Here is a 15164-nt window from a genome sequence, read left to right on the forward strand (position 1 = left end):
GGATTTGAATTCAGGTCTCTGGATTACTTATCCACTAATTCTCTACCATCTTTTGCCCTGCCACCTTTACAGGCAGTGAGTTCTGGATTATTATTACTTTCTAATTAAAAAAAAAACATTTTTCCTTGCATCATGGTTGTGTCTTTTGGCCAAAATTTTAAATCTGTAACCCTTGGCTCTTGACCATCTTTACTACCCCATCCAAATCAGTCACAGTCATATACACCCTTCATAAATTTCATCTCAAACTTTTTTTCTCCAAAAATAACGATCTCTTTCTCCAGCCTAGCCTCAGCCCAGGAAGCATTTTAGTAATTTTATTTCTGTTATTTCTTTAGGACCTTCACATACTTCCTAAAGTTAGATACCCAGAATTGGATACGATGTTCCAATGTCAGAAACAGAAGTAGGCTGCAATTTCCTGCCCTATTCCCAAACTCTAAATTTCAGTGTCCAAAAATCTGATGATCTGCCTTTCTCAAATGGATAAAAAGCTCCAACATAATAGCCACCAAAGTTATGCTGTAGGAACCTGTTTAGTCTTTGCCAGCTAAAATCACAACTAAGATGTTTTTGTTTTTCATTTTCACAGACTTAACACCTGTGGGAGTTATTTTGCAAGATAGAACTCCAATGGTTTACAGTTCTGCCTGGCAGGCAAGCACATAGTCACTCAAGTTTTAGTTTAACCTTATTTAGTGCACTAAACAGATACAGTATTTGGCACCAATGCTCCAACAGTGGAGCCTTAAATCCCTACATTGGGAAAATTTACCTTAAAATAAAAAATTGATGTGCTGATTGTCACCTTGATTGCTATGTTAAAATGTGACCTGCATTTTCCCTGATGGAAAATATCTTAAGGGGTCACAGCTGCCAAACATTTGCCTCTCAGAGCAATGGAAACATGTCTCAGCCTTAAAGAACTCTTCCCATGGTAGTCAGTTAAAAGTAGAAAAGGCTACAGTGGAAATTGCAGTGGATGTGCAAAAACACCCATTTCCAACCCTTGCTATTTTCAGGGTAGCTCAAGTTTGTGGTGCATCTTTACAGAGTTTGCAGCATGAATCCCTGCTGTGTATAGCTAAAAAAGCACTGTGAGGACCTCTACCAAAGGTCTGCTGCTGGCAACCTCAATTACTCATTGCCCATCTTTCTCTAAGAAAACAGATGCATAACAAGACTCTGGAAATTGAGGATCATTTTCACCATCTTGTGAGTCACCTCTAGAACATAGAACAGTACAGCACAGGAACAGGCCCTTTGGCCCACTAAGTCTGTGCCAACTATAGTGCCAATCCAACTAATCCCATCTGCCTGCACATGGTCTGTATCCCTCCATTTTTTGCCTGTTCATATGTCTGTCTAAATGCCTCTTAAACGTTGCTATTATATCTGCTTCTACCACCTCCCCTGACAGCACATTCCAGGCACCTACCACTGTGTGTGTGTGTGTGTGTGTGTGTGTGTGTGTGTGTGTGTGTGTGTGTGTTTAAAAAAAACTTAAAACTCCAAGTAACGAAAGAATTGATAATAAAATTCACCCCACCTCTAGTGTGCCAGCACAGTATCTGGCCATGCTGGGAAAAGAATGCTCAAAGATCAAGACTTCAAACCCAGCAATCTGCTGGGCATCTGTGCCTGCAGAGATGTGGGCTACCCACAACATGCATCTCAAATCATGGAAGGGCTACCATCAAGGCTATCTTTGCATCAACAATTGACCAAACTATCTTCTATAACCATAGACATTGTATGAAACGAACTCAAGCAATTGAAATAGGAAGAAGAAAATATTATACAAGATTTGTCTGAAATCGGACTATTACACTCTGACACCAGCAATTATGAGCCAATCAGAAAGAAAAAATGTGAAAGCTATGTGATTTCAAAACACTAATTGTTTATATTTTAATCTGAGTGCAAACCAGCATCACATGCACCTCAAGGACCTGATCTGGCATCAGTGGGTCTCTAGGACCTGGGCCCAACATCAATTTGGCTCCAGAAACTGTACCGACAGTGAGGGAATATGAGTCTTTACTGCAAGTCCTCAGCTGAGCCTTCTGTTCACTCTGCATTTCTGGGCTTCATGTTAAACCGGGTGATGACATCACTAACTGCTCTTTTTAAGGATTTTGTTCTGACTTGGCAATTCCAGGCACTACCCATGTGACCACCAAATTTTACAAGGAAATTGGCATCCTGTATCAACGTTTTAAGGAAGAGACAACTTTAAGTTACAATGAATCCTGTACAATATGGGACTATTGGCAACCCAAATGAAAATAGAGAAGAAAGGAGAGCGGACCAGATTTTAAGGTTTTTATGTACCATCTCTTGTTTTCTCTGAACATTCAATGCACTTCCCCAGTATTTTCCTATCCTTTTATCTTCTACCTTTCTCTCTTTCTTTATTCTCCGATGTCCCTTCTTCCTTCACAGAAACTTACTCTTGTCCATCTTTTTCACTCTTCACCAACCCCCGTGGCACCCCACTCACCACCTATTGCCAACCAGAGAAACACCCATTTATCCCAATTCTCTGCCTTCTATTGGTTAACCAATCCTCTATCCATGCTAATACATTAACCCCAACTCCTTGCATCCTTGTCTTATGGATGTCTTTTATGTGGCACCTTATCAAATGCCCTCTGGAAATCCAAGTATACAACATCCACCTGTTCCCCTCAATCCACAGTACTCATTATATCCTCAGCTTTCTCTGTGCAGCTTTCTCTTCCTCTTCTCCTTGTCTCACCACTTCCTGCTCCTCTTATCTCCACTATTCGTTCCTTTCTTCCACCTACTCTCACTTCTCCTTCCTGCCCTGCTTTCAGTTACTCCTATTCAATATTTTCATCTGAACCTGCTTGCCCTGAATCAATTTGGGGAAAAACCATTGGAGAATGGCCTGCAATATGTTAAAAATAAGATGTTTGCATGCAATGTCAAGCAAGTCTTATTACAAATTGCACAACCGATAGCCATGATAAATTTCTGTAAATATGATGGACTCTGTAAAACAGTCATACAGCATAGAAACAGGCCCTTCCGCCCACCAAGTCCATGCCAACCATCAAGTACTGTACTAATCCCAATTACGAACACTTAGTCTGTAGTTTACTATGTCTTGGTGATTCAAGTGCTTGTCCAGATGTTTCTTAAATCTTGTGAGAGTACCTGCCTCCGCCACCATCTCATGTGGTGTGTTCCAGATTGAAGCCAACCTCAGTGAAATAATTGTCCCTCCGATTCCCTCTAAACCTCTCACTCCTCGCCTTAAACCTGTGTTCTCTGGCCATAAACACCTCTGACATGAAGAAAAATTTCTCACTATCTATTATCTCATAATCCTGTACACCTCCATCAGGTCCTCCCTCTGCTCCAAGGAAAACAAATCCAGCCTATCCAGTCTCCCCTCATAATTGAAATATTATATTGTAGGCAACATTGTGGTAAATCTCCTCTGCGCCTTCTCCACATCCTTCCTATATTGTGGTGACAAGAATGCACACAATATTCCAGCTGTAGCCTAATCAATGTTCAATAAAATTGCGCCAAGACCTCCCCGCTCTTATACTCCATGCCCCAGCTAATGAAGACAAACCCTTCACCAACCTATCTGTCTGGGCTGTCACCTCCCAACAATTAATGGTATATATTCTACCCTTATTACGCACAAACCCCCCCTCCCCACCCCCCCCCCCCCCCCCCCCCCACACACACACACAAATACATTGCCTCACTCTTATTAGGATTAAATCTCATCTGGCATTGCTCAGTTTAATTTACCAATTGATTAATATCATTCTGTCTATCATTGCCTAACACTATCCCTCTTTCCCTCATTGCTACCAACAACACCACCAATCTGCAAACTTATTAATCATACCTCTTACATTCACATCTAAATTGGAGACATAAGAAGACTGCAGATGTTGGAATCTGGAGCAACACATAAAATGCTGGCGTAAATCAACGGGTCAGGCAGCATCTATGGAGGGAAATGGACAGTCGACGTTTTGGGTCGAAACCCTTCATCTGGACTTTCAAAATAACATCCAATAGTCCGGAAAGCAGGCTGGTTTATTACCACCAACGTCCTCCTCACTCCCCAATGCTGGATTATCTGAGTTTTCTGTATCTGCCCGAAACCATTTTAAGCAGCCTATGTAGACAGAGGAAAAAAAAGTTAAACTGCATCCAAACAATCTGCTGGAGGAACTCAGGACTGATGCAGGGTTTCGACCCGAAAATCCAACCCCCGTCGATGCTGCCCGACCCGCTGAGTTCCTCCAGCAGATTGTTTGTTACTGTAGATTCCGGCATCTGCAGTCTCTGGTGTCTCCAGAATTTAGTTGCATGGCTGATTAGCGTCAATTAACAATGACACATTGTGGTGAGTGAACTACAACTCCCAGCATGCTGTTGACCAATGACGACGGCAGGTCAGCCATTTTCCCGTTGTGATACGGTCGGCGTTGAATTTGAGCGATGGTATAAAAGGCCAGTTTTTGGTTAAAAAAAGGATTTTCACACATAAACTTCTCTTGGTAATGGTGAGTTTATGTTTTGACCCTTTCTGGATTCTGCTGTTGTCGTTCATTGTTGTTGTTTTAATTTATTTGATTGAAAATACAGAAATTTTGCGTTGAAAGGATTGAAGCTTTGGCCTCGTTACGACTCCTGAATGCTCCGGGACTAACAGTGAACTTTGTAATTTGTCAACGTGGTTCTCGTTCGGATTGTTTTACGGAAAATGAAGCTGACCGGAAAAGAGGAAGCTAGTTCAGAATCTTCTTTGAGGAAACGAAGTCCCGAAATACTGCGTTTGTTCTGTATCAGTCAGGCCATGGCCTTAAAGTTCCTTGTATCAAACGTCGAAGTCTATGTCCTCAGTGATTGTCCGTCAAGAGAATATATGCACTTTGTTTGAGATGTTTTATTTACTGTGGTCTTCACTTTTTTAAAAAAAATCTTAATTTGTCGTTAATTCGCTAATCAAAAACTACATTCATATACAATTCATTTATAGTGAAGTCGTTGTTTGTAAAGTTAGTTGCTTTGTCACTTCAATTCTCTGCCTCACTCTTACTCAGACCTGACAAACAGGAGATGCAGTACATCCTAACAACCTACCACCATTTATTAAGATCAGGGCTGATCTGGTCTTAACCAGAAAGTTGTTGGGAATTCTCAACAAGTCAGAAAACACCTGTGTTGAGAGAAGCAGATTTAATGTTTCAAATCGCTTTAGTTTTGCTTTTGGTCGGCTAGTCTGATCATTGGTCTCAGTTCTTTAATCTTGGAGCTAATGTTGAGCTTTGTTGGGATAGTTTGAGTATGTTCCATTTTTCCACCTATTGCCAATGACCTTTAATTTTCCTCTATAATCCAATAATATATTTTAGCCTTGACAGTCACAGCTCCTTGAGGCAACGAATCTCAAAGATTTGCAAGTGGCTGAGCTCCATATCTTAAGAAAATGCCACGTAATATTATACTCTCTCACCAGGGGCATTTCTCCTATCAAACTCCATACTGAGTTCCTCCAGCATTTTGTGTGTGTTGCTTCAGATTCCAGCATCTACAGAATCTCTTGTGAAACTCCATATCCAAAGATAGTTGCCTCTTCCTAAACTCCAGAAAGCATCAGCTGATTTTACCTAGTTTTTTCTCTTGGGACAAACACATCCTCATAGGAATTAATATAGTGAACCTTCCTGCACTGCTGCTGGCAAGAATATCCATGGGTAAGGAGTTCGAAACTGTACAGAGTACACAATATATACAAATAAGCAGAACAGCTCATTAGGCCCCTCATGCCTGCACTGCCATGCAGTGCAATTATGATTGATCTTTTACCTCAGCACCACTTTCTTGCACTAATCCTATATCTCTTGCTTCCCTTTAATATCTAAAAATCTATTGATCTGTCTTGAATTTACTCTGTGATTGAGCCTTCGTGGACAGAGAATTCCAAAGATTCAATCCATTTTGGATGAAGACTTTTTTCCATTGTGGCTTTAGATGGCCAGACCTTTATTTTGAGATTGTGATCCTCTTGTTCAAACATCAACTCTGCATATATCATATTAAGCCCCTTAATAATTTTTAAGATCTCCTTTGGTTCTTCTAAACTCTTGAGAATTTCGGAGCAGTCTGCTTGACCTTTCCTGTATGACATGTCTGACGTCCCAGGAATCAATCTGGTGAATCTTTACTGCACACCAGGGCGACTCACCAAAGCCCTGTACAATTTTGCTTGTATCATGCTTGTAATAAAAGCCAAACTTTGATTTATCTTCCCAATTACTTCCTGTACCAACTTAGCTTATTGTACAGGAAAACCTCTCTTTAGGATCCTCACACTCAACTGACTAACCTTGCAATTCCCCTCTTTATATTCCACCTGCCTCTTTTGCCAATTTACATGCATTTGTGTTTCTGTAGACATCTGTGCCCTCACCATAACTTAGTTTTCCAGTTTCTGCTATCATCACAAACTTTCAAAACAATGCATTTTGCCCCTTTTCATCTTCAATATTATAATGCACCTTCTGACCATGTGAATCACAGGCTTCCAGACCCAACATTGTGTTTGTTATATTCTGATGATGTGTTTCTGCCATTTTTAGTTCTGTTTTCTAATGTCCTCACACATTCTGGTAACTTACGTTAATTTGCCTGAATTTGGACCTCCTCCAGACAGACCACATTACCAGATTTTTCAAACTTGAAGTTTTCTGATCTTGAGGTAATTTATTCTCCTTTCATTCCTTGATTGTAACAAAAAAAAGGTAAAAATATATTTCACTTTTTAAATTTGAAACTCAAATAATTTCTTCACGTTTCAAACTGTCAGGAAATATATTTTTGATTTTGAATCAGGTTACCATTTCTAAAACCAAATATTTCTTATTACTTTAAACTGCAACTATAGCACTTGCTTGAATTATTGTCCCTTCTGTGATTTATTCTCTCCTGCCTCCAGCATCACAGACTTTGCCGTTTGTTATCTCCTTCCCACTCCTCCCACTTTCTCTACAAACTTAAACTAGCATATCTCTGGCTATTCCCAGTCTTAAAAATTAAGAAAATTCAGAACCTAAACTCTATTTCTCTCTCCACAGATGCTGTCTGACCTAATTATAAAATTTTGTTTTTTGTTATATAGCAGAACACATTTGGTAAAATGAAGCCTTTTAGTTCTGATTTTTTTTAAATTTGAAGGTGATATTTGCATTCTCTCCACATATAGATTAATGAGTCATCAGGCCTCAGTGTCAGCAACATACATGGTGGAAACTTGCATTTTAAGGAGATTCCAAACAATTATATTTTAAGATAAGGTATTTATTTATTAGTCACATGTACATCAAAACACAGTGAAATGCATTTTTTTGCGTTACTGAGAATGTGCTGGGGGCAACCCACAAGTGTCACCACTCTTCCGGCTCCAACCTAGCATGCCCACAGCTCCTAACTTGTACGCCTCTGGAATGTGGGAGGAAACCGGAGCACCCGGAGGAAACCCACGGAGACATGGGGAGAACGTACAAACTCCTTACAGACAGCAGTGGAATTGAACCCGAGTCGCTGGAGCTGCAATAGCGTTATGCTAACTGCTAGACTACCATGCCAGTTTAACCACTCTGTTCAAATGTGACTGGTTACCGTCCAACTGTATCCCCAAGAAAGTACTTTTAACTATTTGAAAATTTATCATATTCCTACTTTTGTTAATGTTTTGGCAATATTCAATTGTGCGCATTCTAACTGACTTACAGAAATAAAAATAAGCTGTTAAACTATTAACTTGTCTTGTACATGCCTGACCTTCCCTGTTAAAGAACCATTACAGAATAATAAAATGTTTGAACAATTTTTTTCAAGTATGTGTTGCGTAGTTTAGAAAGAAGTGGGAGCACTGAGCTGTTCTGTATCAGTGTTCTTTCATTGGTATGATTTGGAAAATTGGATGAATGGAAATTTAGTTGCAGAGCAGGTGCTGTAATTTGCAGTTTAAAGTATTTACTTCAGAAATGGTAACCTGATTCAAAATTAAAAATGTATTTTCTGACAGTTTGAAACATGAAAAAATTACTCATGAGTTTGAAATTTTAAAAATAAAATATATATTTTTCCTTTTTACACAATCAAGGAATAAAAGGAGAAAAAATTATCTTGAAATCAGAATAGTATGAGAAGTAAAAGTTTGGAAAGTTTAACTCTGATTGCATGCACATTGTTCCTTCAACATTTTTTGTGCAAATAATTTAAACTGAAATAGCACCAAATCTTCACATTTAGTACATTAAGGAAGTTCTTTATCACCTTTTGTCTGGGGGCAGGTGTAATTGTAAGCTTTTAAATATATACATTGTGTGGTTATGCTTTATAAAATATTACTTAATAGAAACTTATTTACCCACTGTTTATCATGTTTATCAGATGCCTGGTTCAGAAGTTAATACAGAGTCTTTAGAATTAAGTGATGAAGGAGCAAGTATTCCAAGTTCCAAAAGACAAAAGACAGAGAACACTACTACGCAAATTGAAAGCAACTCTGAATTGACTGTGAAGGAAAAAACAGATGATGCTCACCAACAAAGTGAAACTGATGTCCCTACACCACACAGCAATCAGAACTTTCAGGGAGATAGCAAAGAGAAAGAATTGTCAGCTGTTTCTATATTCAATGAGGAGACTGGGCCATATAAAGAGAATTGTATTACTGTGCCTGAGAACACATCTGAAATTGAAAATGAATTAAAGTTGTTTTATCAGGAATTGGAAAAGATTGAAAGCGAGACTGATTTGCTTGCAAATGGATATGTGGATGGTTCGCAAGATTCAGCAGAGAGCAAAGAAGATGCGATGAATAAATATGGATTAAATACAACTGTTAAGGCTTGCAAAAGAATTGCAGATGTACAACATATGTCTGGAAAAATAGAAAACCCACATACACAGATTTTAACAACTGAATGCCCATATACAGTACATTGGAATCACAATCTTGGAACCCCCATAAGATCTCAGTGGAATCAACTACAGACTTTCATAGGTCCTCAAGGACCACCTCTGCCAAGATTCAATATACCACTTGCTGATCAAAGATACAATGTCTTATCACGAGAGTCAACTTCTTTCCCATATGACCAAAAACTACTAAGTAATAGTTATGTTGATGACAGTAACTTTATAGCATTTTCAAGGAAAAATGATAGTATTTTGCAGACACGGCCTATTAATAACTGTATGATACGATCTAGATATTTTCACAACTATGGCCCACATGAAAATACCACACACCACCAGCAGATTATGTTGAAGCCCAATTTGTGTCAGCAATATCGGCAGGCAGAGCAACTTACAAATCCAGCTGTTGGAGATAAACTGCTTATATTTATGCGTGGTCCTCCAGGCTGTGGAAAATCCACACTTTCACGGTAAGTTTGATCCCAATTGTTTGCAATTCAGTCCTTGTTTTCGAAAGAATGTGATTGTTTATATTAGCTTAACTGCTTGCACTTAGAGAAATCTGCAGTTATTGAATCAGACATGTAATTCATTAGTTATGTGAAAAAGTATTTTGATCTGGATAAACTTTAGTATTAGAACATAGAACAGGAACAGGCTGTTTGGCCCGTGATGTTGTGTCAAACTAATTAAACTAGTAATCAAATGCCTAACTAAATTAATCCCTTCTGCCTACACAATGTCCATGTCCCTGCTTTCCCTGCAGATTCATGGGCCTATCCAGGAGCCTCTTAATAGCCTCAATCGTATTTGCCTCCACTACCACTCCTGGCAGCACATTCCTGGTATCCATCACTCTCTGTGTATATAAAAAAAACTTGCCCCCTCTCACCTTAAACGCATGCCCTTTAGTATTAGGCATTTCGACTCTGGGAAATAGATACCAATTGTCTACTATAAGCCCCTCATAATCGTATAAACCTCTGCCCTCAGCCTCTGCCGCTCCAGAGAAGACAATCCAAGTTTGTCCAACCTTTCCTTATAGCACATGCCCTCTAATCCAAGCAGCATCCTGGTAAACCTCCCCTGCACCCTCTTCAAAGCCTCCATATCCTTCCTATAATGGGGCAATCAGAATTGAATACAATACTCCAGGTGCAGCCTAACTAGAGTTTTATAAAGCTACAACGTAACTTCCCAACTCTAGAACTCGGTGCTCGACTAATAAGGGCTTTACCACCCTATCAACCTGTGCATCCACTTTCAGGGAATTATGGACTTGGACCCCAAAATCCCCCAATACATCAACACTATTAAGGATCTTGTCATTAACAGTATACTGTCCCTTTACATTTGATTTCCCAAAGTGCAACACCTCACATTTGGCCAGATTAAACGCCATCTGCCATTTCTCTGCCCATATCTGCAATGATCTATATCCTGTTGTATCCTTTGGGAATCTTCTACACTATCCACAACACCACCAATCTTTGTATTGTCTGCAAACTTACTAACCCACCCATCTACATTTTCATCCAGGTTATTTATTCATAGTATTGCTTGAAACAATTATGATCAGATTAATTTTTAATGCAGTTTTATAACATTAGAATGAAAGTTTGTGTCAACCTAGTTAAGGTAATACTAGAATGATTTGTTTTATTTTAATTTGTTAATAAAGTATACATTTTAATGGTAAGGATAGAAGATTTTGAAGTTTCCATTTAATTGCCTTAAAGACAACTAAAATTGTTTGAAGATTAAGCAGAAAAGGGTAAATTTGTTAATGATTGGACTTTCTCTGAAAGCTTGGTGCAGGTTTGTAGTTTCAAACTTATATACTATAATGCTGAAATTGTTTCCAAAATTTATGGTTATTTAGACTATGATACTGATATCTCTAGGATATAAATAACCAATAACAGATTCTCATCCTCAAGCCTTGTTTTGGAGAGTACATCCATTATGATACATGTGTGATATTCTGTCAAGTGCCAGGCAGTAACTATATCCAATAAGAAAGGTTTCAGCTATCACCCCCTGACATTCAATGGCATTACCATCACTGGATCCCCCAACTATCAGTATCCTGGCAGTTACCATTGGCCAGAGACTGGAGTAGCTATATGCACAATGAGTCTACAAGAGGTGGTCAGAGGCTACGAATCCCGCAGCGAGTAATGCATCCTCTAATTCCCCAAAGCCTGTTCACCTTCTACAAGGCTCAAGTCAGGAAGATGATGGAATACTTTTCATTAACCTGGATGAGTGCGGCTTCAGCGGCATTCATGCAGCTTGACATCATACAGGACATAGCAAACCTCATCCATAACTATTCATTCACTCTACCACCAATGCATAATAGCAGCAGTTTACCGGATACACTGCAGCAACTCACCAAGACTCCTTAGACAGCACCTTCCAAACCCACAACCTGTAGCAGCTAGAAGGACAAGGGCAGCAAAAGCTTGGGAACACCATCAGAAGTTGCCCTCTAAGCCACACCTGACTAGGAATATAGCACTGTTCCTCTGTCACTGGGTCAAAAATCCTGGAACTGTCTCCCTAACAGCATTCTGGATATACACACATCTCAAGGATTGTAGTGGTTCAAGAAGTCAGCTCACCACCACCTTCTCAAGGACAATTAGGGATGGGCAATTAAATGCTAGCTCAGCCTGCAAAGCCCACGTTCCTTGAATGAATAATAATAACTAAAAAAAAAAGCCCTCTCTTGGTCCAAACTGAGCACACTTTTGTCCTGCATGTGTGCGACTATCCCCCATGACCTGACCTGGTTAACTGCAGGAAATGCAACACCTATCCTTTCATCCCTTCCCTTCCCTTCCCTTCCCAAACAATATTTGCAGGTGAAGTAGTGACTCACTTGCACTTCCAGTCTAGTGTTCTGCATTTGCTGTTCACAATGTGGTCCCCTCTATATTGGAGGAATCAAACCCAGATTAGTTCATCACTGTGCAGAACACCTGAATTCAGTTAACTGGAGTGATCATAAGCTTTTAGTTGCCCATCACTTTAATTCTCCATCCCACTTTGAACTTTCTGTCTGTGGCTTCCTGCACTGTTATAAAGAGAACCAGTGCAAATCCACAGAACACCTTGTCTCCTGTATAGCCATGCTGTAGCCTTCCAGACTCAGTATCAAATTCTGTAGCTTTAACTAATGTGATTTTTTTGCTGGTGCCAGAATTGGCCATTTCTGCCATATGTCATCCATCTGTGATTTTGACTTTGTTTTTCTTTGTCCATTAGTACAGCCTAGTCTGCTGGGCATGTTCCATACCCTGCTTTTGGTAACACAACCCAAAGAGGCATAATTACCCTCTAACTGTCCTATTATGCCTTTTGACTTGGTCTTATCCTATCACAGACATTCTCTTTGCCTGATGCATTCCTCCTGCCACATCTGCAACTTAAAATTGTTCTTTTTAATATTTCTTCTTGTTTCTAATGAAAAGTCTTTGACCTGGTATATTAACTCTGTTTCTCTTTTCACAGATGCTGCTTGACCTGCTGACTGTTCCAGCATTTTCTGTTTTTATTTCAGATTTCCGGTATCTGCAGTTTTTTATTACCCTTTTGGATAGTGTTAAGGGTGATGGCTCTTCAGGGGAGTGCAAGCAGAGTTGGGAACATGGCCCATCTGCTCAGGAGGGATGCAAGAAGAGTGAGACATCAATAATGATAGGGAATTCAATAGTTTGATTTATAATGTGCCAACGAAAAGGGATAGCAATCTTATTGTAAAGTGGCCCCTAGGAAAGAGTGCCTATAGTATGATATCTCGCTGTAGTAATAGGCCATAGGTGAGACCACACCGAGAATATAATTGCAATAGAGGGAGCATTGCAAAGATTTACCTGATTGGTACCTGTGATGGCAGGTCTGTCAAAAGAGGAAAGATTAATAGGCTGGGTCTCTTCAGTAGGGTTTAAAAGAGTGAGAGATGACTTCAATGAGACATGCAAAACACTTAAAGGGCTTGACAGGATAGATAGAAAGAGGATGTTTCCCCTTGGCAGAGATCCAGAATTAGGGATACCACTTTCAAAATAAAGGAAGGTGATTTAGGACAGATATTCTGGAAGAACTTCTTTACATAGAGTAGTGATTCTTTGGAATTCTGTACCCTGTGAGCTTTGGACACTCAGCCATTGATTGCATTCAAAATAGATTTGGGAATAGAGAAGGAAAATATCAATTGCACCCTTCAATTTACTGGGAATGAGATTTGTAAATATGGCAAATGCTTTCTCCAAGAATATTTGTTATACTTTACTAATTTATCTGTTAATTATAGAACCAATGTGTTATAGGATACCTTTTACCTGCATTTTCAGCCTCTGGTCTAGAATGAATTAGCCTATTCCAATCTGCAAAATTTCCTGATCAAATTGTGATGTTGTGACTGTTTATTTCAATTTAGCAGTTGGACAGTAGAATGTACATGACATGGTATGACATTGTTGCTTTCACATGTTTGTGGCTCCTGATTTACTATTAACAGTACATTTGGGAAAAGGATGCTTGTGTATATATATTTAAGGCTGAATAGTCATTCAGTGTTGTCTCTCACAGGGATAGTCTGTTCATTTTTAAAATCATTTGTCATGGGATGAATAAACTAAAAGCACCAGGTAAGCAATTGAGGTTGGAAATTGGTGTTGGCATTAATACTATTGACTTATAACCATAAACAAAAAAAATCTTGGTTTTTTACTGCTTTTCAATCAATTTGCCTGTTTTCTACTTTGTGATACATTTAGGTGTGTGTGTCGGGGGTGGGTTGGAAATTCCAGGAAAATGTAACTGATTACAAATTTTGAATGACTCAATACTAGTTGCTATCTATCAAGACAAATCAAATATAAGGTTTATACATTTTGTGACGAATACATTATGCTTTTTTTTAAAACATTTCATGGAAAAAAATCATACTGGTAACTTCTGCAATTTTGCACATCATTGTTGACACATTGACATGTATATCTGTTCAATGACAAGAAATTCATAATGTTACAGTAATTTAGCCCACATTTTAAGTATCTACTGAACACGTAAAGTTATCTATGTTTATTATACACTTGCATTATATTTGGGGAAGAAATCAAATTGCCAGTATAATATTTTTTGGTATTTCTATATACAGGTTGCTGTTAGATCAGTGTCCTAATGGTGTGGTCTTGAGCACAGATGATTATTTCTGTCAAAACGGAGGTTACTGCTTTGACCCCAACTTCCTTGGGGAAGCTCATGAGTGGAATCAGAACAGAGGTATGACTTGCTTTATTAAATAATTCAGTAGACACTGCTATCTCATATTTGTATCACTTTTGATCCAAAACAATCAGATAAATGTGTGTGGTAATTATACCTATTTTATTTATGACTCAAAAAGGATAAACCTTCATGGGTTATTTATGGAGTATTAATGAAAATAGAAAAAATGTATATGATTACAGAACGTCTGAAGTAGCAGTCTGCCATTTCCTTTCAACACTATAAAAAGTTGAATATTAGGCCGCTAAAAATAATGCTGGAATTCAAAATTCCAAGTATTTTTCAGTGCATTAAACTTCAACTAAAGTAAAAACAAATCTTGAAATAATTGCACGTTAATTGTTTCCGAATCCTAAGATGTTTTGTAATTCAAAATAAATGAAATTTTGACCTTGCTTTCACATATCATGATGCTTGATGATGTATTAATCTGCAAGTTAAGTAATGGCCTTTTTGTTGATCCCTTTAAGATGCTCTTATTATTTGAGCTGTTTGAGTTAAGAATTTGGTTGTTTGGAGATTTAGATTGTGCTACTTACTGTGGGAGATAAGTAGACTCAGTTTGTCATTGGAGCTTAAAAGAAAAGGAAGTGGCATTTGGCAGATTGATATGCAAGTTTAATAACTATACGCACATTTAATTGCTTTTTAACAAGTTGTATTTTATGTTGTTTAACAAAGTAGATATCAACCTTTCTCACTTGATTCATTATCTCTCTCCATGAAGTTTCTCACTTGTTCATCTTTCCAAAACAAAAAAAAACTTTTAAGCCTTTCCTTTTAACAATGTGCACAGGTACTGTCATTCAGCAAACGTTAACTCTGTTTTTCTTTCCACAGGTGCTGTCTGACCTGTTGAGTGTTTCCAGCATTTT

At 38.6% G+C, this 15164-nt stretch overlaps 1 protein-coding gene across 9 annotated transcripts in view; it reads left to right on the forward strand.

Annotated features, from left to right (window-relative positions):
• The window catches only part of LOC127575639 (NEDD4-binding protein 2-like 2), a 100980-nt gene that overhangs the window by 3825 nt on the left and 81991 nt on the right, over nucleotides 1–15164 (forward strand). Inside the window, exons 2-5 of one of the 9 annotated variants that reach the window (XM_052025505.1) lie at nucleotides 2162–2322; nucleotides 4645–7355; nucleotides 8458–9458; nucleotides 14159–14283. In XM_052025505.1, coding sequence (XP_051881465.1) covers nucleotides 8458–9458; nucleotides 14159–14283 — 1126 coding nt within the window. In that variant the 5' untranslated portion in view covers nucleotides 2162–2322; nucleotides 4645–7355. Of the gene's footprint in view, nucleotides 1–2161; nucleotides 2323–4352; nucleotides 4563–4644; nucleotides 7356–8457; nucleotides 9459–14158; nucleotides 14284–15164 lie in introns of those variants that run through there. The other 8 variants (XM_052025501.1, XM_052025502.1, XM_052025503.1 and 5 more) reach the window with 8 other exon arrangements.

This window comes from Pristis pectinata, chromosome 11, assembly GCF_009764475.1.
Source record: "Pristis pectinata isolate sPriPec2 chromosome 11, sPriPec2.1.pri, whole genome shotgun sequence".
In the NCBI taxonomy this organism is placed as follows: domain Eukaryota; kingdom Metazoa; phylum Chordata; class Chondrichthyes; order Rhinopristiformes; family Pristidae; genus Pristis; species Pristis pectinata.